The following is a 14,027-nucleotide window of genomic DNA, read 5'->3' as shown; positions in this document are numbered from 1 at the left end:
ACCTCACACAAACATCGCGTGCGTGAGGACTTCACTTGCAACCTCAGAACTCTCTCACTTGTCTTTTCTCTCAGATGTGGATCTTCTCCATCCCTATTGATTTTAGCTGCTCGGCGTGAGGTTTCTTTCCCATTGTGAAGCTTTGATTTGCAGCTCCGCACTTAACAACCATCATGGCATTGCTTTATGATGTCGTTGGAAGCTTATCTCGCGTCGCGCAACGGTCTCATGTTCCAGGTGCAAGAGGCTATGACACTATGATCATTCAGATTGTTTTGATAATCATCGCTCTCTTACTTGTTGCAAATCGATTTCATGTCCGCTTTTATGTAGGTCGGAGCCTAGCACCTGATGATTATGCTATTTTAGCATCTATGGTACTGCCTGAAGCTTCTCCCTGTCAGGAATATTTGTTTGATGACTGGCTAATGGTATACAGCTTTTCTCTCTAGCAATGAATGCAGTCAACATTACTGGTATGTTAAACTTTGTATACTTCTGATTCTTCCAGTTTTGGCAAGAAATACTGACTTTAAGCTCAGCAATACACTATGGATACGGGAAACATGCGAGTGAAGTGCCAAAACATGACATGCTTATTGCATTGAAGGTATGCTCTCACTGTATACACAAGGCAACAAGGATGGTTGACAAGATCCCTATCAGCTGTTCTACACCTTGCAGATCTTCTATAAATGCACCATTGGCTTGACTAAAATTTCAATTGTGCTTCTCTACCGCCGCATTTTTCAAACACGCAAATTTCGCTTCCAGCTTATTTGCAACTATGTTCTTGTCTTGGTCGCGTTATATGCAATTGTCAGCATTATCGTGACGATATTTGAATGCATACCTATTGTTAAGGTCTGGGACAGGTCAACTAACGGAACATGCATCAATTTCACTGCATTCTGGTATGCAAATGCAGCTTGGAACATCACCACAGACCTTATCATCCTGATCTTGCCAATGCCTGTGGTTCACACACTTTATCTTCCTTATCGGTCGAAGTTTGGCTTGACGGCAATATTCACTTTAGGAATCTTGTGCGTTGCCCTAGCTCCCTTTGCGGTCGCGTCAATGCACCACTAACAAAAGCCAGTGTATGCATTACATCGATTCTGCGAATGACAACCCTTAAAGTCTCATCTGAGGCAGCGGATCAGAGCTACGGAACTCTGATCTCAACTATGTGGACGACCATCGAGGCCAACGCTGGCATTATCTGCGCTTGCCTCCCCATGCTTCGCATCCCTCTTACCCGGCTCGGGATGGCCTTACGTGCTTCATTTCGTAAGGAGGAACCTACCCAGCCTCCGCAGGTTCAGTCAGGAAGTACATCTTTGGATGATGAAGATCCTCCTCCTCCTTCTCTTTCTCCTCCTTCTCCTTCAAAGCCAAGCAGATGGGTTAGGCTCATGCCTCAAGCTTGGCACAAAGGTAATGTCACGGGGGATAAGTAAGTGGCTCAGAAGAATGAATAAATCTACTTGGTGTAAGGGGGTATTTAGTGGTAGGAGCCCGGTGGCGTAAATGGGCGAACTCAGGAGGGGCTTAAAAGGGTTTGCGGAAAGGTTTTTTTTGGGGGGCGGTTTGTTTATGAAGAATGTATCTAATAGGAGAGGTTGAAAATGCGATTGCATGACTTTTAAGCTTGAAATTAATCCCTACCTTCAAGCGCTTGTTGGTCTAGTATCTATCTCGTACTTTTCTGACCCGTAAAATAGTATGCATAAGCCCTCTTAAGGAGGGAGGGGAAAATAGTCAAGCAAGGCTAAGAGTGCCGCGGATCCATAGATATTTCTCTACAGATGCCATAGTGGAATTCTACACGTATCACGTCTTTCCCGCCGCCTGCGGTCCAACCCCTTGGAACAATTCTCTCTTAATCTCAGCAGCCATGAGTCCGTTCAACTCCTCTCCGACAATTCTTTTCCCCGCCTTGACAACCTTCTCGAGCTGCTGATCGTTGGTTACCAAGGTATTTTCCCGTTGGGCGTTACTTTCGACGGCCCTGGTGGCCTTTTTTATTTTCTCGCTTATATCTGCCATCTGCTTCGTGATGTAGTCGCGATTCGTAAATAGAGGGCTCTGGCTTATCGTCGCCACCCAGTACTTATTCCAGAGAAGGGAGAGAATCTTCGTGTCAAGTGTAGATTTGAAATGCGAGACTTCGAGAGAGTAGTACTGCGACGCGTGCGCGCCAAAGTCCTCCACCTTGTGCAGCGGTATGCTCTGGTACCCGTCGTCGTCGTGCTCCGCCCTCGACGGCTGATAATCCTTTGGATATGTTCTGAAAGCTCCGATCTCCACCTTCCCCGCGGATATGGTGCGGTCGGCATCGATCACGACGGCGACGAAAGGGTCGTTGTACGTCTGCTGGGTATCCTGCGTGGAGACGTCGATCCCCGAAAGCCAGCACCCGTAGCCCGGGTGGCTGTGATACCAGCCGATCGCGTTCTCCATCCTGCCCGAGTCGCGACAGGCCTGCAGGTACGACACCATGTACTCATTGGCCTCGTCCTGGGCGTTTACTCTGGTCTCGGTGCCCTCGACAGGCAGGCGGAAGGCGTCGGTGACGACGAAGGTGTTTGCGGAGACGTAGCCCTGCATGAGGCCCATGACTTCGAGGCTGCCGCCAGAGCGGGCGTGCATGACCATTTTCAGAAGGGCGACGGCGGAGATGCGGATGGACTTGAAATAATGGGGGTCCCTGGACCAGGGCTTGGCGGACATGAGTGCCTGGGAGGCGGCTGGATCGTAGGTGTAGAGGGCATCGCGATAGGGGTCGACCAGGTTGACACAGTTTTCTATCTCTGCAGAGAGGGTGAGTTAGCTTTGAGAGGGGGGTGTGTGTGTGTGTTTGTTTTTGTAAGCATGGGTTGAATCTCAACTTGGAGAGGGACCGATATATAGTTAGAGCATACCCCAGGATCTCTGAGCGGCGTCCATCGTGAGCGTTCCAACAGCAGATTTTCCACAGTCGCAGCGGAGAAGCGGAGAGAGAGAGGCGCGGCTCAGCCCGTCATTAGGTAACTTTCGCAAGCCAGGCTTAGGTATGTAGGTGGCTGCAGCGTGGAGAAAAAAGTGGCTTGAACGGCGGAGGGAGAAACGTCGGGTTGCGCCTGCCACTTGCTTGTTTGGAGCTTTCTGTTTGCTCTTGCCTGGGCGGGCAGTGATGACCTCAGCGGCCGTTTCCGGTTTAGCGCAATCTGTCATAGTGGGGTGGGCACGGCAGAACGAAGGCGGCGAGCATGCTTACTCAGCGGTTGCTGGGCCGACGGCACTCGGCGTCAACACAGCCCGTCATGCTGTTTTCTCGCCAAAAACCATTCCATTTAACAACCGCCGCAGCTGATCCCGCGCCTCCCCGTTGGCTGCCCTCCTTTCTGCTCGCAACCTCATCCTGTGGGAACTGTGTCGCCTGCTCTCCTGCAAGCACCTTTTTTTTTTCCTCCCCCGGGCTGCTGCGGCTTGAATATGCGAGTTTGTTTCTTATCAGATGGACTTGGACTTGTTCAATTGACCGACTCTTGCTCCACTCGCTGTCGTTGGCCCCGGAGCCCCGTTCTGAAACTTTTGCAGCTCACTCTTTCGCGACGCGACGATACTTTCTTTTTTTCCCTTACCTTTTGACCCTTTTTTTTTTTTTTTCTTTGTCCTCTCTTTGCGGTTTGGAATGCCTTCCAGCGTCTAGTAACCGCGTGGCAAAGTACTACAACCTGTCGTTTGCTAAACAACAATTGGTCTCCTGATAATTTGTGCTGCTTCCGGTTCGCTATGACCGTGGACACCAGCTACCTGACCACTCAGGTCAATAACATCGTCGAACAGCTCCACGGTCTATTCGATGACATTGGCGTCCCAAACCATGAACGGGACTCAAGGGAGTCTGAGGTACGGCAGAGCTCCGGAGGTAACGTCGCATGTCACTGACCAGGGTTTTAGCTCTTTGCAGCGCTGTCAGAAACACTCAATGGCCACTTGCAAGGCGTTCATAAGTAAGAGGAAGATACATATGTATGCCATTGCGTTTCGTCTATTGCTAACATCAGACAGCGAGAAGAACGATATGATTGAGGAGGCCAATCGCCTTATCACGACGATCAAACAGATGCAAGCGTCGCTTGATGACGGCGCATATGGTTCGCGACGCGCATCGGACGACCCAGACCTCCGCGTCACGCTTCCGCTAAACCATTGCCTCGCTCTTCTCCAGGAGAAGCAACATGCCGTCGGTAAAAGGCATCAGGAACGCTTCGAGCAGGTGAAGAGTACGGCACATTACATCCACCCCGAAGGGGCCTTTCTCTTGCTGCTGCTTCAAGGAACTAACACGAGTATTAGAACTTGTTGAGGCACTCGAGTCGTATTCCTCCCATCTTGAGTCAACTTTTGTCAAGATTCCGCTCCCCCCAACAGCCCCTGGTACAATCGTCCCTCCATCCTTCGATTTGTCTGCCGCTTATGTGAATGCGCTGGACAATGAGTTTACTCGAGTCTACGAAGAATACAACCGTCGCCTCGTCACCGTCAGTACGGTTTGCGAAGAGATAATAAAGCTGTGGGCAGAACTCGGTACACCCCAAGCCCAGACCGATCCTGCGATCGTGGAACACCATAGAGATTCTCCCGAGCAGCTTGGTCTGCACGAGTCAGACCTTGCGTCCTTGCGAACCAAGCGCGACAAACTCCTGAACGAGAAAACAGCGAGAGAAGGCAAGATTAAAGAACTGAGAACAGCGGTCGAAGCCCTGTGGGGCCGATTGGGTGTTGAGGAATCCGACCGAAAGGGCTTCCTCGCCGCCAATCGTGGCTGCGGGCTACGGACTATTAACGAATTCGAGGAGGAACTCGCTAGGCTCAACGAGCTTAAACGACAGAATCTTCACTTGTTTGTGGAAGACGCTCGCTGTCGCCTGCAGGAACTATGGGACAGCCTTTATTACTCAGAAGAAGAGATGCTTGACTTCACTCCGGCATTCTCGGACGTCTATAGCGACGCTTTACTCTCTGCCCACGAAGCTGAGATCGCTCGCTTAGAAGCACTCAAGGAGCAACGGATGCCTGTCCTCCAGTTGATTGATAAACATCGCTCTCTTGTCGAAGATCGTGATGCCCTTGCCGCTTCCAGCCAGGATGCCTCTCGATTAATGGGTCGTGGGACTGGTCAAAGACGCGATCCAACTCGGCTCTTGAGAGAGGAAAAGATGCGAAAGAGGATATCAAAGGAATTGCCCAAAGTTGAAGTAGAGTTGCGGAAGATATTGGAAACTTGGGAGGATGAATATGGAAGACCATTCTTGGTCCATGGCGAAAGGTATCTGGATGAGCTAGGCCCTCCGCCGCAGAAAATTCCTCCCCGTTCCAAGACCCCTTGCCCCTCGGTCTCACGTCCCGTGTCCAGGGCTGCGCCATCGCGCGCCGGTGGCACAATTCGCGGCCAACAGAATCCCTCGTCTGCTGCTAAAACGCCAACTGGAAATGGAACCTTAAAGCGCAATGCTGTAGGAACCGGGTCCCTGAGGAGTGGTACCAATCCTCGACCAAAGTCACCAACCAAGATCCCCGCCCGGGTTCCTCTCGCGAACATGCCCGATGGAAGTAATTCCCCGGACCGCCAACCAGCTCAGTCATATTCAACCAGCACGTTCCGTGGCAAAATGGGACCTCCGCGTGCACCTCCACCGAAGATGAGGGAGCTTTTCTCTAGAGAGGAGACGCCGCAGGCTACGTACCAAACCGGACTGAGCCGTAGTCGTAGCGTCATGTCTTCAACATCCAGTGGAAAGGTGCGTCCAGTGAGTCCGGAAGACGTCTATGATGATCGTCAACGGTCCTTCATGAGTTCGTCCATGTCCCATTATAGACCCATTTCGGACCAGTCCTTCACGTCTTCGTACATATCTAGCCGTGAGGATGTGAGCTTTTGCAACCAACAGCCAAAGTCATATGCCAATCAATTTCAACAACAATACCAAGCCCAGAGTCCTCCCCCAAGACAAATATCGAACTCGTCCACAATTAACACGCTGGCGTCTGGTTCTGAGAACTGGGAGACGTACGACGACGCCTCAGAGCCGGAAGTTGATGCCACTGAGGCATATTATGCTAAAGTGAGAGCCGCCCAAGGCAAACGAGCTGGCGCTGAAGCCCAGCTCGGCTACCCAAACAAACCAAAGAGCATCCGGGGTGTGGGGTCGGATGATGCTTGTGTTCAAAGTAGCTTCCACTCCAAGCGACTTGGTGGCAGTGATGACTGGACGGATGATTTAGAAACGTATTGAAACGGATTTGAGCATCCCACGAATTTTACCTTCCCTTTTCTGTCTCTTCTCTGAACGACTGTGAATACTAGACCCTTTCTGTTTCAGGGGCCCGTCCTCAATATCTCACTCGTTTTCCATTCCGGATACACGACGTATGATAAAACGTGGCATACGAACTGTTCGTGTTAATTTCTAGCAAGGCGTTTTTGAAATTGGATGTTGCATTGAATTTGAGCACTTTGGCGCGATTGTGGCGGGAGATACTGGAGGAAAAGAAGATTGTTGTTTTATATTTCTTTTACCATCACCCTCGCCCACCCTGATGCTCGGATCTGTTTAATTATGGCTTATTCCCAATCAGTTTTCCGATTTTCTTTTCTTTTCCTTTTTTTTCCCCCTTTTGGTCGTCTTTCTTTCTTACGGGTTGAAATAGGGCGGGAATTTTTTGTTTGAGTCTTTTCCTTGTTTATTTTTTTTTTCTCCCCCACACTTGGTTTTATTGTATCATTTTTGCCTTGACGGCCGCTGTCCCTTTTTTAATTTGAGTGTATGTAAGCTGTGTTGTTGAAAAAAAAAAAAAAAAATAAAAAAAAAAATATGGATTTTGTTCGAATTGGTGCGCTGTCAATTTTTTCGCAATGACTAGGTCTTGATAAATCATAGCTAGTCCGTTAAGGATTTCTCGCACGGTAGTGGGGTTGATGGCCCTACCCAGACAGTCTCTAGCTGGAGGAAGACGTACTTATGATTACATCTCGGATAACCAGCCATGGTGGGCATAATCGGCTTCAAGGAGCATAAATCTGGCCGGATATCACGTCGCATAGTCCACTGGCGACCGTGTGGTGGGATACGTAGCGAAGCAGAGTTATACTCTGTACTCCCGAGCGGTGCGGTGAGTTTTGAAGCGCAATCAGCCCTCTGGAATTGGCAGACTCCATGTATAATAACAGAGGGGGGTTCTGGGAATAACAATATGGCATTTTTGGGGATATAAAGAGTTTTGAAAGAATGGGTGGTTATACCGGATCTGTCTCCATCTGAGGACAAGGAAGAAGCTTAATTAAGCCTGGTCGTGATTGAAAGCCTGGGGACCTAGGAATTAGAGGTCGGTTCCAGGTGCAATACCGGGCAGCCTAAGGGGTTCGTGTGGAGGTGCTGATCGCGGAATTTTCCCGGCAAAGTGTGAGTATGGAGCTGGAATGGCGAGTTGGGGTGTGCAACGCATGTATGTTTGACCTTGCTAAATATGTAACTAGGCTCGAAAACCCGCTTTTGACTATCTTCAATATCAAAGTTCCGACGTACAGTACATACAAGGAGTTGGAGTCAACCTCTCTTGAAGTCGCATCCATGCTTGGAACTCTTTTCGTGAGCTTCAGCTGCGCTTGCCTGCCCATCATGGCTTTGATACCCCGCATTCGGCATAGCCAAACGAAATCGAACCAGCGGGGCAGTTATGGAAACGGAATTGGGATTGGCGCTCTTTCAGCTGTTCGAGTGGGAGTGTATGCGGCCGCACAGATGTATATAACTTGAAAATCTGGCTCATTATACGAGAGATCTCTTAACGCATAGGTCTCCGTAGAGTTCAAGATGGGCGTGGCCAAAAAAAAGACGGAGTCAATTTCGGACTTGCTGCTCGACAGCATGGCCTAGGTCAATTAAGTCGACAGTCGTAGGAAGATCCCGTAGCTGGGCCCGTAGATGGGGCATTAGCATCGCTCCCTCAAGCCTTTCATATTTGTAGGGTGCTTTGACAACAGATTATCAGCAATAAGGGAAAAAAAAAAAAAAAAAAAAAAGAAAAAAGAAATCCGCATCCGTGTTGAATTGAATGCGGTGCTTGATAGCTCTCATCGCTGCAAAGTGATTCACATGCTAGCGCAGAGTTCCTGTCCTCGTGGTACAGACACATTTTGGTTCGTCTGGATGGAAGGTTCAAATGAAAACCTGTCCTTTGAATCGAACGAAAGGGAATAACCAGTGGCTACCCCGATGCATTTTTAGTTCTGTGGGCGACAGGAGGCGGGCTGAGCTCGATGCCATCAGAGATCCTCTGATAGGCCTGGATATATTCGTGTAAATACATTTGACTTTTCGCCATGTGCTCACAGCCTCATTTGGTGCTTTGAGGGGTACCGAATGAGAGCGCACGGATCGGACAGCTCGTTGGCGACGTGATGGAAGACGACAGGGCGAACGTTGGCTCGGACTTGAGTTGGCATGTCTGCCCTGAACGGTCGCGTGGACACGAAGCCGTCGAAGGCTGAGGCTGAAACGCCCCAAGCCGGATCCGAAGAAGAGATTCCGGCGGCTGGGCGGTTGGCTTTGCATGGCCGGGAGAATTGTTTGTTTAGTCCCATGCTTGTGATCTGGGTATTGATAGTTGCCAGCCAACCAGCCTCTTTATTCGGATATTTATTTAAACTCTTTCAAACAGCTTCATTGTCATCTGGGAGCTCAACGTAAGAAGTTCTCTTGTGGATATTTATTTCTTTTCCCCGGCAGCCGCCGCCCAACCCCCTGAGTGGTTTGGTTCCCGCAAACAAAGCGCCCATGACAACAATTACGACGACGACGACGACAACACAGGCCGAAGATCCCAAATCGATCCCTTCCCGTTTCGCAAAAGCACTTTTCATGTCCGTCGCCGATCCGGTCTTCTCGACCGCTCCACCGTCCTGTCCACGATGCGGGTTCGATGGAGCCCCTTTGCTCCAGGACGATGCGAAGGCAGCGCAGCAGAGGATAACAGAGCTGGAGACTCAGATAAAGTTTCTCAACCAACGTGCAGCAGCAACAGGTACGCTTGTATCATTTCCTTTGCCTACAAGGGTTGATCCAACCTTGCAATGTCTAAAAATATTGGATATCATTATCTACTCCTTGAAGAAAGTTGAACCGGATCTAGGAAGCGTGGTGCTAATCTTTTCCTCTTCGTTCAACAGCGGAGAAACTAGCAGACTACGAAGATGAAATCCGCATTCTCCGCTCCCAATCGGCATCGGCATCGGCATCAGCATCTGTCCCCCCTCGCACACCCACCTTCACCCCACCCTCACAGCTGGCCTTCTCGACCTCTCCATCCCCACCACAACCGCGGCTGCAGCAGCCGCAACACACCCGTTTCGCGACCCTCACGTCCTTCTTGCCCTACGGCAAACGTAATAATTCCAGCGCGAACGGTGCTCCACTCAGCCAGACTACCTCTTCGCCCGAAAGCACTATAACATCACCTCCCCGAACGGCCGATTCCACTCTCACCGCATCCCTCCAAGACGCCCTGCAGCGCGAAACGGAACTCAGAAAAGCGGCGGAGTCGCGTCTCACGCAAGCCAATTCTGAACTGGAGGATCTCACAACGCAGCTGTTCAGCCAGGCGAACGAGATGGTTGCGCAGGAGCGGAAGGCACGGGCGAAATTGGAGGAGCGGGTAGAGTTGCTGGAGCGGAGAGATGGAGAGAAGAGGAGGAGACTAGATCGACTGGAAAAGGCGGTCGCGAGAGTAGAGAGGGTAAGAGGAATGGTTGGTGGACGGTAATTGTGGTGGCATGCCAGGGGTGTTTGGCGTTGCTTGTCGTCTTTTGGGTTGATACCTCTTTGTGTTTATGTTAACATGAGCAGACGAGTAATGTTTTGAATGAATGACGTTATGAATTCATCCTTCATATCAAAGGTATTATTATCTCCGAGAGATTCGAAGCTTCTCCTTGCGTGAACTTGCCCTGCCTGATGTTTTCAGGTCCAATGCGAGCCAAGGGTTGATGACAGAGCACGCAATGTAGGGGATAGTTGGTGTTTATTGTCTATGATGTCCTGGTCTTATGATGATGACATTCACTGTGCGTAGCCGCTGTGGTGACGAGCGGCGCAAGCTTCGACAGGGGCGGACAAAGCGGGCGGAACAAGGACCTTTAGGAGCGGGGCGGGATGCCAAGCGCAGGGTATGATGACTAAGTAACCCGCCCGAAACAGGCAATCAGGGCTTCTGCAGCACCAAACCCTAAGGTTTCCCAGTTCGCTTAGCGACCCACTAGCGCCGCTCAGCACCACTCCAAGCTGGTTGCGCAGGAGGAATTCGCAGTTAAAGCCCGACCTCGATAAACATCTCCCAGCCGACAACCTCCACGACCAGCTTCGGGACCCTATAACACCGCCAAGGTATGCTCTTGCTGCTCGATTCTGTCCCTGAGTGGTATCTGTGACGCTGACCGTGCTTTTCCACTGCAGATGGTCGCCGCAAAGAAGCATGTTGCTATCGTGAAGAAGCGTACGTTGGCCCTCCTTCTCCCTTGAAAACTATGAACATCCAGTCCGCAATTTCGCTACGGCACGATTTGCTATGCTATTATCTATCAAAAAATTTGGAAGTTGGGACGATGTCATACGTGGAAGATGGCTTTTGGCTGGGGAAATGAGCGGATATTTTGATTGAGGAACATGAGGCTGATATCGGAATTTTTTTTTCTTGCGAGTACAGACCCGAAGCGCTTCAACCGACACCAGTCGGACATGTTCAAATGTGTCCCGACTTCATGGCGTAAACCAAAGGGTATCGACAACCGCGTTCGCAGACGGTTCAAGGGCCAGGCTGCTATGCCCAAGGTATGTGCGAATTTCTGCGTTGCGCGAAAGGATCTCGGGCGATTTCCCTACAATTTGAAGCGCACGAGGTATTCTGTTCGTCGAGTGTCTTTAGATTCCCCGGAGGGGGAAGGGGGAATTCGGGGGGGAGAATTCGCCTGAGCATCAATGAGCCGATCGAGTGTTATCTCCGAAGTATCCATCGCTAATAAGCAATTTCTTACTCCAATAGATCGGTTATGGCAGCAACAAGAAGACAAGACACATGATCCCCTCTGGCCACAAGGTCTTCCTTGTCAAGAACCCCAAGGATGTCGAGCTTCTCCTCATGCACAACCGCACCTATGCCGCTGAGTACGTCATTTATTCCACCCCCCTGCGACGCGGCCGAGTTCATTCCTAACTCAACTCTCTCTTTCTAGGATCGCCCACGCCGTTTCTTCTTCCAAGCGCGTCGACATCATCGCCAAGGCCAAACAATTAGGCGTCAAGATCACCAATCCCAAGGGCAGAGTCACCACGGAGTCATAAGCGCAGTCCGTCGTGTTTCTTTTTTGCTGGGGTCGGTGCGTGGTTGGGTGTGTGTTTTTATGGCTCTTTTTCCTCACCCTTTTCCTCCATGTTCTTCATTACTGGGACAAGAATAAAGCGGCCGGCATATGATACGAAGGAGGGATGGATATACTTCTACTTTCTGCACCTCCTTTTTTTTCAAATTAACGAGTGGGAAAATATAATGGAAATATTTTGCTCGTTATGACTTCATCTACGGCCTGTTTAGGACATGGTGATTAGTCCATGCTGGAGCCGAATGGAAGGAAAGGAAGCCATTTTGCCTCTTGCCATGGTGTAGGGAATACTGGCGTATGAGACGATTCAACTGAGATACAGGTGATTAAGACGAATGCCATTTCAACACAAACCTTTGATGTCATCTGACCCCGTTTAAAAGCTCATTGCGATACAGGATTGACTAGTAGTTACTCATGGCGAGAGCCTGTATCTGCGTCAATTTCAGTTCGCATCAATAAACCTTTTGTCTATTCCGGGATCTAATTGGTATTGAAAATAACCCAAGTCATAGAACTCGCTTCACCTTTAATAGATCATGCACCAAAAGTCATAAACAGGAAATCAAACGTAAACTCAATCGTAGCAATCAACCCCCCGCTCCTGCAGCAATATTTCCGCTCTCGGATTTATCCCTGCTCATCATCTCCGAGATGCTCAAAGTTCCTATTCCCTCCACGAGCGCAGCATCACCATCAGCCCGGCCACCACCAATAATGATATCTTCTCCTTCCTCCGTCCATTCAGGAACGCTGGTGGGGCCATCCACGCCCTCCGGGGGCATAGCCCAATTGGGCATTTTACTTCTGTATTTCCAATCCCCAGCAAGGTCCGCATAAGACACTGCGTGAAGGAAGATTCCAAGCTCATGCACACCAGGATCAGTGTACAAATCAGTTCCGCAGGTTTCGCATTTCTTGCCGCTCATCTTCTCTCCTTTACGTCTTAGGTAATCGTTAACCATTTGGTCATGCTCGCGGGCAAGCAGGTCATTGATGACGTTGGGATCGCCGCCTTTGGTCATGTGTTCTGGAGGCGGGTTTTGGAATGTCTCGTATTTAAATCCAAAGTCCCCAACAGTATCAGCGGTCTCTGTCTTCCCCATCCTAGATAGGCGGGCCATTATCTCCTGGTCGTGTTCTCCCGTGTTGTCGGCCTTTCCGAGGTTACGGCCAAACACGCGTCGGTTGGAGTAAATGGGATCGTTGGTGATAGGATGCCCGAGGAATTGTAGGTGAACACGTAGTTGATGGGTTCGTCCTGTGAGAGGCAAGCAGTGGACGATACTGTAACCTTCGTCTTCAGGTGGTGATATCGTGGCTTTGCCATTATTGCCAAAGTCCAATGGCACATCGTCCGCCAGTGTTGCGGGTGGAGTAGCAGGGTCATCTTCAGAGGAAGAGGCCTTCTTCACTGCCGTTGCTGGATAGTATGCCAGTCTCCGAAATTTACTTTTTGCTTCTTTGCCTGAGGCTCGCACTCGATTCAGACCTAGCTGATGGCTGATCTTGAGCATTGGCTGGTCGCAAAGGATGATTCCATCCGGAAATTTCCCCTTTACACGGGCGATATATTCTTTCTGCATTGTTCGTGCCCGGAGGCCATGGCTGATTCTCTCAGCGGCTTTGGGATCCTTGCCGATAAACATCACACCCGAAGTCAGTCTGTCGAGGCGGTTGCATGGTAGAGGATTGAAACCGTGGCCTCTTTCCGCGCGCATGATTTCAATAATGGAGTTGTAATTATATCGTCCGGCGGGATGAACGGGAACACCGGCGGGCTTGTCGATAACAATCATCTCGTCGTCTTCGTGGATAACCCCGATTGGGAGACTGGTAACTGGTGGCTCGTGGCGATGAAGGGTGTGTGAGACTACATCGCCATTTTTCACCTTTGAATCAACACCGCCTGGTTTTCCGTTGATTGTCACATGGCCAGATTCAATCGCCGCTCTCTATATTTCTGTCAGCTAACGGCCATGCCCAAATTTCAGGACAGCAAATCAGCGCTTGCTCACATAGTACTCCGCCGGCCTGTCTCTGAATTCCGTAGTAAATATATCCAATAAGCCCCGCCCTCTCCATCTCTCTTTACAGTAGGTATTGTATGTATAATGATAGGGCGCAACTCGGCGGAACCCTTTCTCGAAGTAATAGGGCCTCGGCCACGGATCGCACGGAGTTACGACAACGTCGGGAGGAGGTTCAGCAACTTCAGGCTTTGCGATAGGCTTCGACGATTCCTCCATGACTGTTAAAGCCAAAGTTGGAGAAGGATGGCGACCTCGCTTGGTCAAATAAGCGAGAATGCGGGGAGATGGCGCCAGTTGTAAGGAGTTAAACAACGGCTGAAACGTGGAAAAGGGGGGAAAAAAGGGAATTTCCCGAAAAAATTTGGATATATAAACGAGCAAACAGATTGCAGACGCTGTGGAAAAGAAATCGAACGCCCACTGAAAGCGCAGGAAGACCGCAGACACCGCAGCTCGCCCTCCAGCTCGCGCCGTCTTTCAGCTTTTGAAAATTCAAAACGCGTAAAAAAACGCGGGACACTTATCACGTGACCCTGATCTTATCTGATGATCACTAGCACTCTAATTGG

At 50.1% G+C, this 14,027-nt stretch overlaps 7 protein-coding genes across 7 annotated transcripts; 5 read left to right on the top strand and 2 right to left on the bottom strand.

The window, feature by feature from the left end:
- Positions 1–173: 173 nt before the first annotated feature.
- On the top strand, positions 174–1,668 carry D8B26_007883 (uncharacterized protein; the record flags this gene model as incomplete). The annotated part of the gene is made up of 5 exons (XM_066125664.1): positions 174–377; positions 440–476; positions 543–610; positions 667–1,046; positions 1,103–1,668. The coding sequence occupies 5 exons, from the start codon at positions 174–176 to the stop codon at positions 1,461–1,463; spliced, it is 1,050 nt and encodes a 349-aa protein (XP_065981748.1). The 3' UTR covers positions 1,464–1,668.
- RRI1 (COP9 signalosome catalytic subunit rri1) lies at positions 1,409–3,047 on the bottom strand. The gene is made up of 2 exons (XM_003067363.2): positions 2,928–3,047; positions 1,409–2,816 (listed from the first exon to the last, which is right to left on the bottom strand). Exons 1-2 carry the CDS (start codon positions 2,950–2,952, stop codon positions 1,837–1,839), a joined length of 1,005 nt encoding a protein of 334 aa, XP_003067409.2. The 5' UTR covers positions 2,953–3,047; the 3' UTR covers positions 1,409–1,836.
- A 733-nt stretch (positions 3,048–3,780) lies between these two features.
- Positions 3,781–6,865, top strand: D8B26_007881 (uncharacterized protein; the record flags this gene model as incomplete). Its single annotated transcript, XM_003067362.2, has 4 exons — positions 3,781–3,897; positions 3,949–4,001; positions 4,060–4,274; positions 4,348–6,865. The coding sequence occupies 4 exons, from the start codon at positions 3,781–3,783 to the stop codon at positions 6,285–6,287; spliced, it is 2,325 nt and encodes a 774-aa protein (XP_003067408.2). The 3' UTR covers positions 6,288–6,865.
- Positions 6,866–7,471: 606 nt separating this feature from the next.
- On the top strand, positions 7,472–7,808 carry D8B26_007880 (uncharacterized protein; the record flags this gene model as incomplete). Its single annotated transcript, XM_066125663.1, has 2 exons — positions 7,472–7,497; positions 7,529–7,808. 2 exons carry the CDS (start codon positions 7,472–7,474, stop codon positions 7,806–7,808), a joined length of 306 nt encoding a protein of 101 aa, XP_065981747.1.
- A 1,020-nt stretch (positions 7,809–8,828) lies between these two features.
- D8B26_007879 (uncharacterized protein) lies at positions 8,829–9,813 on the top strand (the record flags this gene model as incomplete). Its single annotated transcript, XM_003067361.2, has 2 exons — positions 8,829–9,075; positions 9,221–9,813. The coding sequence occupies 2 exons, from the start codon at positions 8,829–8,831 to the stop codon at positions 9,811–9,813; spliced, it is 840 nt and encodes a 279-aa protein (XP_003067407.2).
- A 685-nt stretch (positions 9,814–10,498) lies between these two features.
- On the top strand, positions 10,499–11,800 carry RPL32 (60S ribosomal protein eL32). The gene is made up of 4 exons (XM_003067360.2): positions 10,499–10,542; positions 10,753–10,877; positions 11,089–11,210; positions 11,279–11,800. Exons 1-4 carry the CDS (start codon positions 10,503–10,505, stop codon positions 11,385–11,387), a joined length of 396 nt encoding a protein of 131 aa, XP_003067406.1. The 5' UTR covers positions 10,499–10,502; the 3' UTR covers positions 11,388–11,800.
- A 70-nt stretch (positions 11,801–11,870) lies between these two features.
- Positions 11,871–13,930, bottom strand: D8B26_007877 (pseudouridine synthase). The gene is made up of 2 exons (XM_003067359.2): positions 13,444–13,930; positions 11,871–13,380 (listed from the first exon to the last, which is right to left on the bottom strand). Exons 1-2 carry the CDS (start codon positions 13,672–13,674, stop codon positions 12,016–12,018), a joined length of 1,596 nt encoding a protein of 531 aa, XP_003067405.2. The 5' UTR covers positions 13,675–13,930; the 3' UTR covers positions 11,871–12,015.
- Positions 13,931–14,027: the final 97 nt, after the last annotated feature.

The sequence above is a fragment of the Coccidioides posadasii genome, chromosome 4 (assembly GCF_018416015.2).
Source record: "Coccidioides posadasii str. Silveira chromosome 4, complete sequence".
In the NCBI taxonomy this organism is placed as follows: Eukaryota; Fungi; Ascomycota; class Eurotiomycetes; order Onygenales; family Onygenaceae; genus Coccidioides; species Coccidioides posadasii.
This window is presented reverse-complemented; position numbering and strand designations above follow the sequence as displayed.